General features: G+C 50.0%; 1 protein-coding gene across 9 annotated transcripts in view; it reads right to left on the minus strand.

Moving 5' to 3' along the window:
• Positions 1-16,927, minus strand: part of UBR3 (ubiquitin protein ligase E3 component n-recognin 3) — a 158,510-nt gene that overhangs the window by 15,667 nt on the left and 125,916 nt on the right. For all 9 annotated transcript variants that reach the window (XM_076071656.1, XM_076071662.1, XM_076071655.1 and 6 more), the window contains 3 exons: positions 15,263-15,348; positions 6,368-6,470; positions 4,172-4,278 (listed from right to left, as the gene is read on the minus strand). In XM_076071656.1, coding sequence (XP_075927771.1) covers positions 4,172-4,278; positions 6,368-6,470; positions 15,263-15,348 — 296 coding nt within the window. The remainder of the gene's footprint in view (positions 1-4,171; positions 4,279-6,367; positions 6,471-15,262; positions 15,349-16,927) is intronic.

Consider the following 16,927-nt stretch of genomic DNA (forward strand, 5'->3'; position numbering starts at 1 on the left):
AGGCAGTGCACGTCAGCCACGTCGTGTTCGATCAACATGCAGCACAACACACAACATTATCGGAGAGCTACAATCACTCAAAAGTGCTTGCTGCACCACCGCCACCACCGCCGCCCCCCCACCACCACCAACGGCAACAATAATCTACAACAATTTCACGTTTTGTTTTTGAGCCAAGGTCGGACACGACCTGGGGGGCTGGACTCATCTCGAATTCCGGTTTCCCTGTTTCCCCAAAGGGTCCCCAATCGTAACCCCCCCCACCCGATTCCCCACCAGACCCCCCCCCCCGCCCCCACACCCCCGCCCCCCACCGCCGGCCGACCTCGCCCACCATTGTTGCCGCCTTCCAAAGCAATTAAAATCCGTCGCGCAAATCGTTAGTGCGCCTCAATGTGTCATGTCACGGCGGCCCGGGGCAAAGCAAAATTCTAACTCACTCCCTTGCACATGCACGCACATAGACAAAGATTCCCGTATAGCCTTAACACACTTTTGGGGGAAGTGCTGTTCGCGAGCAGTTATGAAGGCCGGAAACAGCGCACGATGGGGGTGCCGTTGTCTCCCCAGAGTCCATGTTTACACATCGCACCAGGCACTCATTGGAGGCTGAGTTGACCTAGGGGAGGCCGTGATCGGGAATCGAACTCGGGTCGCTGGGTTCATAGCACAGCGTGATAACCACTGTGTCACCGCTCCCTATAAACAAGTTTTTTTGAATGAGCAAAATCGGTCATTGGCGATGGTGTCACCCTAATGTTACTAGATTATTGGCCGTGCGGACTGTGGATAGAAACGCCCTACTCACAGTGGGAAGATCGTGAGTTGAAATCCTGGTTGGGATTTGAAGGCTTCTCTTCCATTCGAGGGGTTGGTAAAACAAAGTGCCCATGTTGAATGGGTAGAGAGAGAGAGAGGCTCAAGGAGGATATGGTGAGCATTGGTCTAAGGCAGGGGGATGCCACAAACAGGGCAGAGTGAAGCAGGGAGGGGGGACACCTGTGAAAAATAACTTCATAGCTCATAAGATTCCTCCAGTCTAAATAAATATTTTGACAAGATGAAGAGAAGGCTCTGTAAAGAGAATCATGAGTGCGTTCCTCTGCAAAGACTGTGGTCCTTGCCATAGAAATGTCGAGTTTGTTCTGGAGGCTCAAAGTTGTGAACGGAGAACGAGTGCCACCCCAATGTTCATTTAATCCAGAGTACGATGTTCGTGTGATTACTTCTGTATTTCATCATCATCATCACCATCAAAGCAGTGTGCGTGTGTATTTGCACTGTGCTATATATCACCCTGGTTACATGAGTTCAATACCAGCCAAATAGATAACTGGCAAGTGGTCATTGGCAAGTGCAATCAGAACCTGCCATGGGACTTCCCCCCCTAGGTTTACTCAGCTTTAAATGTGTATGTGGAATGACGTCTAAACATCAGCACTGGGGCAGAAGAAGGTGGCAGGATGTGGTACTGGCCACATCATCCCCTTGTGTGCCACCCTGCCTGCGGTGAGTATGCACTCACTAAAAACAGTTGCCCCCAACAGTCTGCAAGGCTAAAAAGGAGTCTGTTGTGTGTGTGTGTGCGCACGTTTGGACGTATGCGTCTGTTTATTTTTTTTGTTCTGAGCTGTGGTGTGCTGGCTGAAGATAAGCAGCCTGACTCGCAGCTGATAACAGGGACTCCCTCTCATCCCCTACGGGAAGGAGAGACCCCGAATGAATGTCAGTACAAGTTAGATTGCGGTCAAAATGCAGAGAACAAACACAGCAACCCCCATACAGTGAGGGAAAAAAGTATTTGATCCCCTGCTGATTTTGTACGTTTGCCCACTGACAAAGAAATTATCAGTCTATAATTTTAATGGTAGGTTTATTTGAACAGTGAGAGACAGAATAACAACAAAAAAATCCAGAAAAACGCATGTTAAAAATGTTATAAATTGATTTGCATTTTAATGAGAGAAATAAGTATTTGACCCCCTCTCAAACAGGTAACGAGCTGAGATTAGGAGCACACTCTTAAAGGGAGTGCTCCTAATCTCAGCTTGTTACCTGTATAAAAGACACCTGTCCACAGAAGCAATCAATCAGATTCCAAACTCTCCACCATGGCCAAGACCAAAGAGCTCTCCAAGGACGTCAGGGACAAGATTGTAGACCTACACAAGGCTGGAATGGGCTACAAGACCATTGCCAAGCAGCTTGGTGAGAAGGTGACAACAGTTGATGCGATTATTTGCAAATGGAAGAAACACAAAAGAATTGTCAATCTCTCTCGGACTGAGGCTCCATGCAAGATCTCACCTCGTGGAGTTGCAATGATCATGACAACGGTGAGGAATCAGCTCAGAACTACACGGGAGGATCGTGTCAATGATCTCAAGGCAGCTGGGACCATAGTCACCAAGAAAACAATTGGTAACACACTACGCCGTGAAGGACTGAAATCCTGCAGTGCCCGCAGCATGGGCAAGGTGCCCATGCTCAAGAAAGCACATATACATGCCCGTCTGAAGTTTGCCAATGAACATCTGAATGATTCAAAGGACCAACTAGGTGAAAGTATTGTGGTCAGGTGAGACCAAAATGGAGCTCTTTGGCATCAACTCAACTCGCTGTGTTTGGAGGAGGAGGAATGCTGCCTATGACCCCAAGAACACCATCCCCACCGTCAAACATGGAGGTGGAAACATTATGCTTTGGGGGTGTTTTTCTGCTAAGGGGACAGGACAACTTCACCGCATCAAAGGGACGATGGACGGGGCCATGTACCGTCAAATCTTGGGTGAGAACCTCCTTCCCTCAGCCAGGGCATTGAAAATGGGTCGTGGATGGGTATTCCAGCATGACAATGACCCAAAACACACGGCCAAGGCAACAAAGGAGTGGCTCAAGAAGAAGCACATTAAGGTCCTGGAGTGGCCTAGCCAGTCTCCAGACCTTAATCCCATAGAAAATATGTGGAGGGAGCTGAAGATTCGAGTTGCCAAACGTCAGCCTCGAAACCTTAATGACTTGGAGATCTGCAAAGAGTAGTGGGACAAAATCCCTCCTGAGATGTGTGCAAACCTGGTGGCCAACTACAAGAAACGTCTGACCTCTGTGATTGCCAACAAGGGTTTTGCCACCAAGTACTAAGTCATATTTTGCAGAGGGGTCAAATACTTATTTCCCTCATTAAAATACAAATCAATTTATGACATTTTGACATGCGTTTTTCTGCATTTTGTTGTTGTTATTCTGTCTCTCACTGTTCAAATAAACCTACCATTAAAATTATAGACCGATCATTTCTTTGTCAGTGGGCAAACGTACAAAATCAGCAAGGGATCAAATACTTTTTTCCCTCACTTGAGTTGCTCTCCCGTCCATGACATTAACCTAATGCATGCACGCCGATCACAAGCATTGCATCCGTTGTGACTCATAGCTTGCATACTAATAGCTGCTTACAACTTGACAGTGTCAACACACAGCTGCGGACAGCTCGTAGTCACTGCATGGAATTAAGAAAGCGAGGGTGAGGGAACGAATAAGTGAGAAGGATTTGCCTGAATGCGTGTGACAATGATATATAAGGTTTGGAGAGTGAGCGAGTGAGTAAGTATATTGGCGAGTGAGTGAGTGTAGCAGTGGGTAAATGAAGTTATTTAGCGAGTGAGAAGGTTGGCGAGTGATTCGGTGATTGAGTATAATGAACACAAACGTTGATTTTAATCGTGGCATTGAAGCATCGCTATGTGCACATTTGCGTGTCTGGTGGGCCTGATGCCGGCAGTGGTGCCGACGGTGATGGTGCCCAAGGCTGTTGACGTTGTTAGGGATGCTCACATGGATGGTGGCCAGAATGTGAACGCCGATGGCGGTCACTCGGATACAGACAACAATATCTTTGACGTTGGCAATGCTAGTGATGGTGACGGTGGTCACTTGGATGCATTGATGTCGATGGTGATCGCGGTGATGTCGCCAGCGATGTCGATGGTGATGCCGGCCATGGCGCTGAAGACATTTCTCGCAACATCGACGATGTTGGTGGTGATTACACTCAAAGCGACGGTGTGCACGCTGACGGTGACTACAGTATGTGGTGGCGGCGGTGCCGGCCGCTGCCGACAACGGCCGTGGTAGGTGCAGGTCGTGGCCCGGGCGGTGCTGCACGCGGCACCTTTGTGGAGCGGCTGCGGCATGGTGAGGAGGAGGAAGAGCAGCAGCGAGCTGACGTCGCAGTAGAGCACGGGCACCGCGCTCTGATCCTCGCGCTCCGACTCCGCCCTGCGCTCGCACAGACGGCAGCAAACAGCGCAAGCGAACGCGCCATGTTAGCGAGCGCCTATTAACGAGGCCCGGGCACCGTGCGCATTGCTCGTGCTCGGCCACCTTTGTCTCCTCGTTGCCGACGTTCCGGAGCACGTCACCGTACCGGCTACTCATTTGTAGGCTACGCTAACCTTGGGTTGGCCGAGGCAGGTCCGGATAAAAATTGGCTCCGTGGTAACGATGGAGTTTAGGAGCCAGAAATCAAACTCAGGTGGCTGAGATTGAAGTGCAGGGTGAACTGCTACAACGTGAATGCAACCACTACAACATGAGTACAACCGCTACAACATAAATGCAACAGACAGACATAATGATCACCCTCATAGTCTTATTAAGACCAGCGCAGCACAAGAGGAGGTGATGTGGCCAGCAAACACCCAGGGCTGCCTTTGTATCCCCAGTTCTGATACACACCTCACCAGGTACTCATTTAAGGCTTAGTTTATAGAGGTGAAGTCCAGGGCTGGTTTAGATATTCGCCACCAATGTTGGCTGTGAGCAGGAATAGAACTACCCGACTACACACAAAGACAAAGATGCCCCGTATCATCTTTAACAGATGTATTGGGTATGTGCTGTTAGCGAGCACCTATGCAGGCCAGAACGGCACACGAGGGGGTGGGTGGCCATCGCCATGCCCGGCCGCCTTTGTCTCCCCAGTGGCGATGTTTAACACATTGCATCAGGTAATCATTTGAGACTGAGTCGACCTTGTGGAGGCCCAGGACCCGTTCAGATAATCGTCAGTGGTGTTGGCCGTGATCGAACCCGGGTCACCGGGTTCGTAAGCGTAGCGCGCTAACCGCTACACTACCGCTCCCCACACACGCACGTACGGACACGTGTACACACGCACACTGCAAGACACGAACAACAAAGCCAAGGCAATAATGACGACACCCGGGTTTTACGGAGGCAAAACCCTCGGAGTATGAGAAATGACGAAGAAGAGAGCGGGGGCAGCTAGGAGGAGGTGCAATCACACAATCACACACTCTCAAACCCTGCCGTGGATACAAGGCACCTGGCACTTGATGGAGCTAATGTGGCTCTCTTCGCTCTTCTCTTTCTCTGTCTCTCTTCCCATCTTGTCCACAATTCACAGCATGTGTGCGGCTTCAAAGGAGGACTCCCCAGCACGCGCAGGTGTTGCCATTAAGCGCCCCCCGGAAAATATCGAGCGTGCGGTTTTGTACGGACAGCGGGCTTTGGCACCGATTTTGTTTTGCAAGCGGCTGAGCGGTTCGAGGGGCAGGGGGGGGAGAGAGGTGGCTGGTGCCGGGGCGCGAGTGGTGGTGCTCGTAAACGAACATAATGCATCCACGTACTTAAATATATTTTTCGGTGATGCTGTTGCTTTGCAAGTGGCGCAAATAACAAAAAAAAAAACACTCAACACAACCGTCAACAATGTTGTCTTAAAATATATATAAAACAGGCGACGTTTTGGGTGATGCCCCTCCTTCAGAGCGTATGGAGAGGCCAGAGAGACGAGAGTGACTCCACCTCGATGGCCTCTCTATGTCCTCTGAAGAAGGGCCATTGCCTGAAACGTCACCTATTATATTTCATTGCTTGTTAAGGCCACACAGTGCTATCAACGAATGTGTGCATCTAAACATGCCCTCTGAAAAGACAAAGGTCCCCCATATAGCCTTTAGCAGACTGTTTGGGGAAAGTGCTGTCAGCAAGAATCTCATGAAGGCCGGCACGGCACATGAGGGGGGTAAGGTGGCCAACACCATGCCTGGCCGCCTTTGTCTCCCGAGTGATGCTGTTTACAAAGCACATCAGGTACTTATTTAAGGGCGAGCCAACCTCGGGGAAGGCTCCAGGCTAGTTAATTAATTCGCCACTGTTATTGGCCACGAGAGGGAATCCAACTCAGGTGGCCGGGCTCAGAGCGCAGTGCATTAACCGCTGCGCCACTGCTCCCGACTACGCTCGGACATGCTCTGATCACGCGTGCGAATACGCGCGTTCACACGCGTTCACACGTGCCCGTGTACACACACGCGGACAGACATATGCGCGCTTTGCTCACCGGTGGTCAGGTCCCACCACGTGAGTAAGGCGACTCCAGGGGTTGAAGGCAGCGTCGATGCGATAGCAGTGAATGCCCAGAGCCAACACGTTGAACAGCTGACCTGTAGAGACAAAGACAAAGATCCCCCGTATAGCCTTAACAGACTGCTAGGGAAAGTGGTGTTAGCGAGCACCTATTAAGGTCGGCACGACGCACGAGGGGGGTAGGATGGCCGGCAGCACCCCCGGCTGCCTTTCTGGCCACAGTATTGATGTTCACACACCGCACCAGGTACTCATTTTAGGGCTGTGTCGACCTAGAGAAGGCCCATAACCGGCTCATATATTCGCCACTTATATTGGCCGTGAGCAGGACTCAAACTCCTTTCGCGGAGTTCGTAGCGCACCACATATCGACACGCGCAATCACACAAGATCAAGGTTGGGTAGGACACCGTGACCGGTGCAGTTTGTGCCTCCACACCTCCCCTCCTTCCAGAGCCCATCACCATTGGGATGAATGCACTCAGCGCGCTCCCACATGCACTCACTTATAAATTCATCTCATGTCTATGCAGGCAATCACGACTTGTTTCCTGCGTTATTTGAAACTGTTTTTTTTTTACCCCTATAAGCACAAAGATATAATTCCTCCTCCTATCAGTTGTTACGAGCATCTCTGTCATGCACTATGCTTTCATTTCGCTCCCGTTTGCAACTGAGCAGAACACTCAACTCATTCATCAATAATGCCGTGTGGCTTTAAATGGGAAAAATGTACAATGGGCGACGTTTCAGGCAATGGCCCTTCTTCACAGCACATACATAGAACGCACATACATGGAGCGGCCTCTCTACGTATGTATTATATGCTATAAAGAAGGGCCGTTGACTGCCTAGTATATTTCCTATTAAGGCAGTGTTATTGGCACATTTGTTGAGTTGTTTTGTTATACGTGCTTGTGCGCCGCAGTCAACACGGCTCCACAAAATTATTTGTTCGCAATTTCAGCAATCAACTTCCTATTTTGGCGCTTTCATGCTCCCATTTACCGGTCATTACATCTTCAATCGCAGTGTGCAGACTTATCTGATACCATTCGTTGTATTACGAATGCTGCATCTTACGTGCTTTTGATAAGCATTTTCCTATGACGTGCTTGCTGTGCGCTTTCGGGCATCGCGTCATCCGTTTTGTGGGATGAAAAATAGGCGGAGAATCGAATCATGGGCCAGGTTTGAGGCTGACCAAGCAGGAGAGGCAAGCCGGTTATTGAATAGGATTTTCATACCATGTATTTATATTATCGAAACACCGAAGCCTTGGAGAGCAAAAAATAACGAACGATGAAAACGTTAAATAATGGTGCAGCAGCCAAGGAATTGAAAGACCGAGAGGACGTCCATGGAGGAGTTGGAACGACGATATCAGTTCATGTGCAGGTGCTGGCTGGATTGTTCTATCTCAGGATCATAAGGGTTGGTCGCGGCTTGGGGGGGGGGGGCCTTCATCCAATAGTGGATTGATCACAGCTGCAGCTGCTGATGACAATGAAAATGTAAAAATTTTCTCTACACGTTTTTTTAAACTTTTTAAACTTAATTGAAAGCATGTCGCGAGAGCCGGTCAATGTCGCGTTGCTGACGGTTTGTGATGCGGGCACGCTTATCGGACAGACCCGGCAAAGGCTCCGCATTACTCCGTTGGTCTATTTCGTCGAAATGGCTTCTTTTGTTTCTCGTTTAGAGATGATCAAATGCAGCCATCCACTCCCGACGGAAATTTCCATACAAATGACGGCGTCACCGCCCTCCGAAACACCCGGCCTCTTCAAACATCACAACCGCAAAAAAAAAAAAGGGTAACAAACCGGGAAGGGAATAGGAATTTGGGTGGTGAGGAGGGGACGGAGAAATAAAAATTAATGCGCGTTCTCAGCACGATGGACTGATTGTTTTGAAATGGAAGGGCTGATGGTGGAAGGTAGGGGAACGGCCGAGCGAGGGTGCGCGGACGCGGGCAATTTTGTCTGTGCTTTATTTGGCGGCGGTAATTGCCAGCCGCGATGTTGCCGATGGTAATCGCGGCACAAGGGAGGGCGAGTGGGAGGGTGGGAGGGTGGGTGGGCGGGCAGGCGAGGAGCGCCAAGAGAGAAGAGCACAAGCGTCGCCTGAACTCTCCTCTTGTCCCGCATTCGCTGCCGCCCGTGAAATTTCACCGTTCTGACCCTTGTCCTCAAAGATAATGGCGAGATGTTAACTACGTCGCCTAGTATGCAGGAGCTTGTGGGTTCAATCCCAACCCGAACACCTGTATATTTGGAGTTTGCATATCTCTCTCTCTCTCCGTGGCCGTGCGGATTTTTCTCCGGGTCCTCCGGTTTTCCCATCCGCATTTAGAAACATGCGTTGAGAGTATTTGGCTGCTATAAACTTCCAAGTGACAAATCACTTAGTTGAGCAATCATTTGTGGGCTTTTGAAAAAGAGCTATATAGCTCAGTGGGCCTTACCTGGTAAAATAAAAATAGTAGTTAAAATCGTTTTAGTAATGTAGCATCAGCTGATCATCGTGGGACGAGTGTTGCTGCGTATTTACCCTCCGGTCTCAGAACGCGGAGGAGGAATTCTCCGCTCTTGCCGAGAGAAAACTCAACTACAGTTTAGAGACAAAGAACAGCGCATCTACACGTACAAATGGAAATGACTTCGCGTAGGTAGGTGAGTGGGTGGGTGCGAGCATCGGGATTTGGACTGAGCTCTGATGACTTGGTGGCTTCGACACAGCCATTACAAGTCAGCCTCCTTGATCCACCCGGCCACCTCCTGGCTCACCAACGCAAAAACACTGCCTATAACGATTTTCACGCGCGCTGAATTCTCCGCCCAGGAAAAAAAATTATTCTTCTGACGGCGGAGGAAAAGTGTGGCGGGAACAAGTGGGTGGGAGGGGGGATGGACATAAAAGGGATTGACGCTTAATCTGACGAGCGATTTCCTCTCAAAATAGCAGCCTGTCAGCTTTAAGAGTTGCCCTCCCGCCAGCAGCGGTGTGCACAGCCAGACACTTTTAAAAGGCTGCGCTCGCAAAAGTGCGACTCTGCTCGGTAAATGGATGGGGGGGGGGGGGAGGTGGGGGGGGGATAAGTGGTGCCTCGCCATGGTGGGGGCGAGCGCTGTTAGTGAGCGACTATTACGGCTCAAATGGCACACGCCGTGTGAGCTGCGGGTGGGGGTTGGATGCGGTGACCACCGCACATGCTCAACCTGTGCCACGGTGGTGAGATATTAACTACCTCGCCTGGTATGCGGGAGGTTGCGGGTTCGATCCTGACCCTGACGCCTGTATTTTTGGAGTTTGTATGTTCTCCCGGTGGTCGCGTAAATTTTTCTCCGGGTTTTTCCCTCCACATTTAGAATCAACGTGCGTTTGGAGTATTTGGCTGCTATACATTTCCACATGATGATAAGCCACTTCGTTGATATATCATTTGTGATGGCCAGGTCGCTTCTGAAAAAAGAGCTATGTAGTTTAGTTTATATTATTTGCCGACCGTAGTGGCACATCAGTACCCATTTCCCACTGGAACATCTGAGCCGGGGGGGGGGGGTGGGGGGCTACTGGCAGAACCAAGCCAGAACCAAAACCGTGAAACTCTCTCGCCTTATAAGACACCCCAATCTGGCTCGCGGCCATGCAGGGCCATGGGTGGAAGTTAATGAATCCACGATTGCACAATTCAACGATGAACGCGTGATGTCGGCGACACGGCTCAGGTTTCTGTGAATACTGGAAATCCGTTAAAAAAAGAGCTGTGTAGATCATCGGATTCTTCCAGTATAAATAAATATTTGGATTCTGATTCTGCTGTGAAAAAAAACAACCTCGTGCGATGTTTACACACCGCACCAGGTACTCATTTGAGGCTGAGCCGACCTAGGGGAGGCCCAGGACCGGTTCAGATAATCGTCACTGGTGTTGGCCGTGAGCGGGAATCGAACCCGGGTTGCTGGGTTTGTAGCACAGCACACTAACAGCTGCACTACCCCTCTCCATGTATGTATATCAACAACAACAACCGCCATTCGCCACTAAGTGGCTTTGACGTCACCACGACGCTTGTGCCAGGCCATGTGCACCTTGAGGCCACGTGAAGTGTCGAACACCCGCTGGCAGGAGGTCACGGGGCAGACCCAGGTGCCACGGGTCGACTGACTGAGATGACTGGCTGATGCACCACCTGTGCCCCCTACTGTGCCAACCTGCTGTGCTTCAGCCACCCGGCGCTCCGCTCGTTGTTGTGAGCGTCGCTCCTCCGCCCTCTGTTGTTGTTGGAGGGCGACTGCCTCCAACTGCCCAGTAGCGTCCTTCACGAGCCTCCTCCACAGAGGCCGATCTTGACACCGCTGGTACCAGTCATCAGCAAGTCCACTCAGCTCCACGTCCTCCTATACCACATCACTCCATCTTTTCTCTAGCCCATGCCGCGCCCGCTTAGCCAGCTCGATCCGGCCGAACAAAAGCTGTTTCAACATGCGGTGGCTGGGCATGTGGGCTACATGACCCAGCCAACGCAGCCTTGCCTGCCGGAGGAGCTCACCGATGGGACCTTGCCCAGATCTTTCAAGGATTTGTGAGCTCCTCACACAATCCAGCCTGGTTACACCCAGGATGGCTCGTAGGCAGGCCAGTGTGTGTATGTATATATACACACACATATATATACACACACATATACATACACACACCCCGCACCTCCGATGAGCACGGTTGGCTACGCACGGTGCAAAAGAAGTTCAACAATACATACACGCAAAGACAAATATACAAACACGTGCTTAAAAAAAAACGCACGCGCGCTTGTGCTCATCATCATTCCTCCCCTGCAGCTCGTTCAGAAGGGACCGCGCGCGAGATCACAAAGCGGGTCGCCAAGACCATCCTTCCTCTGCAGTCAATTCTTTGCCGAAACAGCTGCCCCAGGCAATGGGTGCACGGCAGCCCGTGTGCTCTGTCACCTTGCATTCTGAGCATTCGCCGAAGACGGACTGAGCCACTTGGTTATTACGTTGCTGGGAACATGCTGCCACAATGGAAATAGTCGTGGGTGTATCTAATATATATAAAAAAAAACTGTTCGCTTGTGATTTAGTCATTGTGTTAAAAATCTATTTTTGGGGGTGGGGGGGGATTTTATAACCGATCGTTAACAAAATTGCGCTATGTAGGGGTCACGCCACGGGGAGACTAAACATCCCTTCTGGAACTCGCGCGGGTGACAGAACCCACCGTTGCCACGTAAGCTGACGGCCTCGGCAGGAGTCACTCCTTCAATTCGCTTCTCTCCCTCTACCCAAGACGGTACTCCTTCACGCTCCGCGTGTCAATCGCCCGATACACTTATACAATCGGTATATTGTTGTTTTTGGCATGCGTGGGGTGCCCGTATCTTCGTTGGGTGCTGTGCGGGTGGGGGTAAGTCGACATCACTGTGACAAGGGCCAGTCTCCACAGAACAACCACCGTTGACTAACCTGTGTTCGGATTAATAAAGGGCTTAAGTTGATCTCAAACTGGGATTTTACCATGTGACCTACCACCTATGAGTCATGTGTTCTAACCAAAAAATTAAGCAAAAAACCTAGTTAACCGACAAATGCACACAAATGACTCTTGCCTCTAACGGCAGGAAAATAAGTGGCATCGGTTTAATGAGACACACCCTGCTGATGATCCTCGGTCTAAACAGGTCCAGGGTTTATCCCTCTTTTAAACCAACGCTCTGCTCTGGTGAAAACACTTTGGTTCAGAAAGCGCAGGTATAAGACGGGTCTGACATTTTGGCAAAGACACAGGTGCCTCCGATGCTCGTGTATTTATTTCATTATTAAGTGACCATCCGCCAAAACGGCACGTAATGATTTTGTAAAATCACTCCGCTACAGTCGCCACTCAACCGCGAGCGAAAGTCAGCGGGGTTGAGTTGAGCGAATGATCGCGAACAAAGACCGGCGGAGAAATGAACACGCGATCGCTACACCAGCACCCTGCTCACTTCACCGTTCCCCCCCCCACTCTTCTCTCTCCCGCCCCCCCCCGCCTCACCACGCTCTCTCCCTAAAGGTTAATCGCAATAACAACAGCAACAATGGAGCGCGATGACGAACAAAAGAGAGAGTGCGAAAGAAAAAGACTATATCGCGCGCGCGCAAAAAAGGCAATCAGAGCCCAGATTAGGTGGCGTGCTGGAAAATCCGGAACAAAGGGCGGTAGGGTGGTGAAGGGCAAGGGAGGAAGGACAAACGGGTCGCGCTTGTTATTCCGCGCTGATTTCACGTCACCGTGCATTGCATCGGTGCCTGGATCAGGAGGGATTGGCGGGCGGTCGGCCAAGCGATTTTGCGAACGAATTCTAAAGAATACTAATGGCGCCTTCGTTGCCTTCGTGCTGCGTTCTATTGCAAAACACCTGCACCGCGAGAACGGAATTTGCAGACGTGGTAGGGAGGATGGGGAAGGTTGCGATTTGGTGGGAGATGTGTGCAGGATGGAAAGGAGCAGGTTACCGAGAAAGGCGTTGGAGTGGCACCAAGAGGTCAGCGACAAAGGGGGAAGAGTTGAAGTCAGACGGTGGCGATTAGATCTCATGATTAGACTTCAAAGGTCTGGTGTGTCACCTGTGCAACACTTGTGGGATTTAAGAGAAGGAAGCGAGTGATAGCGAAGTGTGCTGCCATGAATGGCAATGGTCAATATGGGCTCTTGACCTTGAATCACAGCCCTTTGTCAATCCACTGCTGGATGAAGGCAGGGACATTTTACATTTATATGATGGGAACCAGTCTAGCTTTGAGCACCATTTTGCTATGACCGGGACTAATTCATCAATCATCACTGTAGGTTCACTAGCAACTGGTATAAAAACCATGTTCCTATGATGAGGTCGTGACTATAGTTAATTGACAACATTATCTGCTGTCTTCCCTGCACCAAGCAATATATTTACTGTCCCCGGACTTATGAATGACGATGATGATGATAATGTGATAATGATGATGTTTATGATGACCTTGAAACGATAACAGTAATGATAGTGGTGATTCTGCTGGTGGTGATTATAATCGTGATAACGACAAAGTTGATGCTGTTAAGAAGAGATAACAATGATGGTTAGATGATGGTGATAATTATATGGTTACGATAATATTGGTAAAATTGGCTATTGGGTGAGCTTAACGTGTGATGGTAATAATGGTGGTGATGGTGAGATGATAATAAAGGTCATGGTAATTGATGGTGGTGATGATGATTGTTATGATGATGGTTATGATGATAATAATCACTGTGACGATCATGAAAATTATAATGTTGATAGTGAGCATGATGATCATGATTACAAGGGTGACAATGATACTGATGATGGTGAAATGATGGTGACAGCAGTGAGACAGTGACAACGATGCTTACAACTATTATCACGCTGATGGTGGTGATGATGTTGATGGCAGTGATGATAATGGTGACAGTGTTTAATATTTCAAGAAGTAACCTACTCACATTCTAATCGATTCCGCTCGCTCAAAATGCACGGCACTGGGTGCTTAGAAAGCACGTTGTGAGCTACTGTTGGTGCAGAAGGTGCTTTGTGATTATTAAGCATTGATTGAGTGTCCTTTATTTAAACAGGTGAGAGCTCGTTGAAATTCACGATCGATTTTGCCAACGACGACTGGGGTGCGGAAACGGTTATTAAATTTTACATTTCACGCAAAAATGTTGCGTCTGTGAAAATCTCGCATGTGGCATCACGTAAGTGACACCGCCGTACGCACGTTATCCTGTGAATGCGACCTTCCTGTGATACCTCATTTAGGGCCCGTGTGCGATATCCTGTCTGGGCAGTGCACTGTAGCGGTTAGCGCGCTGCGCTACAAACCCAGCGACCCGAGATCGATTCCCGCTCATGACCAACACCAATGACGATTATCTGAACATGTTTGGGGCTCCCCTAGGTCGACTCAGCCGCAAATGAGTACCTAGTGCGGTGTGAAAACATCGCCACTGGGGGACACAAAAAGCGGCCAGGCGTGGTGCTGGCCACCCACCCCCTCGTGTGCTGTTCCGGCCTTCATCGGTGCTCGCGAACAGCACTTTCCTCAACAGTCTGTTGAGGCTATTAAGGGGATCTTTGTCTTTGGGCAGCGGTACTGTCGCGGTTAGAGCACCGTGCCACGAACCCGGCGATCCGAGTTAGAATTCCGCTCACGGTCAACACCAGTAATGATTATCTCAATCGGTGCTGGGTCTCTCCGAGGTTGAATCAGCCTCAAATGAGTACCTGGTGCGGTGCAAAAACATCGCCACTGGAGATCCAAAGGGGGCTGGGCGTGGTGCTGGCCACCCACCCCCTCGTGTGCCATGCTGGCCTTCATAAGTGCTCGCTAACAGCACTTGCCCCGACAGTCTGTTGAGCGGTGGTGTAGTGGTTCGCGTGCTGCACTACGAACCGTGCAACCCGAGTTCGATTCTCGCTCACAACAGTAACAGTGGAGGATATTTAAACTGGTTCTGATCCTTCACCTCTGATTAGCACAGTTGGCTTTATATGGTGCGAAAGAAGTTTAACATAATACATCCCACATGTGATATCCCACATGTGATATCCCACATGTGATATCCAATATATATCATATGCAAAATATCCCATGTGTGATACCCTACGTGTAATATCCCATGCGTGACATGCCATGCGTGCTATCTCATGCTTTTTGATTACCAATGTATGAAATCTCATGTGAAAGACATCCTATACGTAAGACATCCCATGCACGACACCCCAAGTCTACGCTATTCCATGCATGCGACATCCCGTGTGTATGACATCCCGTGAGCGATGATATCCCCAGTCACTCACTGAAGCAGGAACGTCGAGGGCTGCCCGTGGCTCCGGTACTCAGCAGGTTCCCCCCTCTCTGCACCAACTCAAGCTCCAGGTTCACCCTGCACAGACAAGAGACAAACAGTGCCTGTCAGTGGGTGCCATGCCTTAGCAGCTGCTCGCTAACAGCACTTGCCCCTGAGAGTCGAAGATGCTAAATCGAAAGATACTTGTCACTTCATTCTTTTCCGCGTGCACGTGCACGTAAAAATGTGCGTGTGTTTGTATGCGCAAGGACGAGTGTGCACACGTGGGGAGCGGTGGTGCAGTGGTTAGTGCTGCGCAATGGACCCAGCCAACAGAGTTTGATTCCAATGCATGACCAATATTAGTGGCGAATATCTGAACCAGTCCTGAGCTTCTCCTAGGTCGACTCAGCCTCAAATGAGTACCTGGTGCGATGTGTAAACATTGCCATTTGGTAGACTAAGGCGGTTGGGCGTGGTGTTGGCCACACCACCCCTTCATGCGCCATATCATCCTTTACAGGTGCTCGCTAACAGCACTTGCCCCAAAAGTCGGTTGAGGCTATATGGGGGATATTTGTCTTTGTGTGTAAATGGTGTGTACCTATGAACAGTTGGTGCATCTGGCAATCATCTCAGTGAGTTAAAACACAACACGTGGGTTGGTCCCTTTGTGACCTCCTGCCAGTGGGCCTTCAACACTTCACGTGACCTTAAAGTACACCTAGCCTGGCACACGTGCTGTGCTGACGTCGCCGTTGCTTCGTGATGAATGATGGCTGTTGTTGTAAGGTGTGCACATAGAGCACAGCTCATTCACACAGCTGTGCACAAGTAACGTGCGGAGTGCGGGATACACAGTGGAAGAATAGAAGCAGCCCTTGAAAGCAATCATCACAATTATATAAACACCTCTTTCGAGACCCAAACATCGCACACCTCCTGGTTTTGACATTCCTCCTCGAAGACACCAGTGGTGTAACCATCAACCGCATCAGAACATCAACAGGCTCTTGCATACAACTCCTTCATGAATATAAAATTAAAGACAAGCGATTGTGGCCATGCAACCCAAACTATGGACCGTATAGTAAACTCGTAAAGACATGGAAATAGAGGAACTCAAGAGATACATAGAGACCCATAGAGACACATAGAGACCTATAGAGATGGATTCAAGACAAGCCACAGTAGTGCGATTGTGGCCAAGCTATTGCGAGTAAACTTAACCAATGTAGTCTGGGTACCGGTAGTAGCACAACTCCACAAACTCTCCCGTGAAGCCCTCTCATCACGACCAGCAGACCTGGACATTAGCATCAAGCACCCGAACATATTGCTGCCGCCATACGCAAAAATGGAATCGCAATTACACCGGGGGAGCTTGGTGAGGGGGGAGGGAAGAGGAGGGGAAGGAAGGGGAGAGGTGACGAAGCCAGCAACAGGGCCCTCTAGCTCTCCGAGGGCCACGGGCGATTGAGTGAGCAAGGTAGCAAGGTAAGCGGGGTCATGGAGACAAGGAGTTTTGACGAAACAACACTCACCCCCGCAACGCAAAAGGAAACGCAATTGCCGCGCACACCGGCATGGTGCTGTGTGGGCCGCCGCTCTCACAATCCCCCCACAGGTTGTTCCATTGCATGGCTCCTGGAATCTGCAGTTTTGTTGTTGCCAT

This window comes from Petromyzon marinus, chromosome 34 (genome assembly GCF_048934315.1).
Source record: "Petromyzon marinus isolate PM22_M1 ecotype Great Lakes invasive population chromosome 34, UKy_Petmar_22M1.pri1.0, whole genome shotgun sequence".
NCBI lineage: Eukaryota > Metazoa > Chordata > Hyperoartia > Petromyzontiformes > Petromyzontidae > Petromyzon > Petromyzon marinus.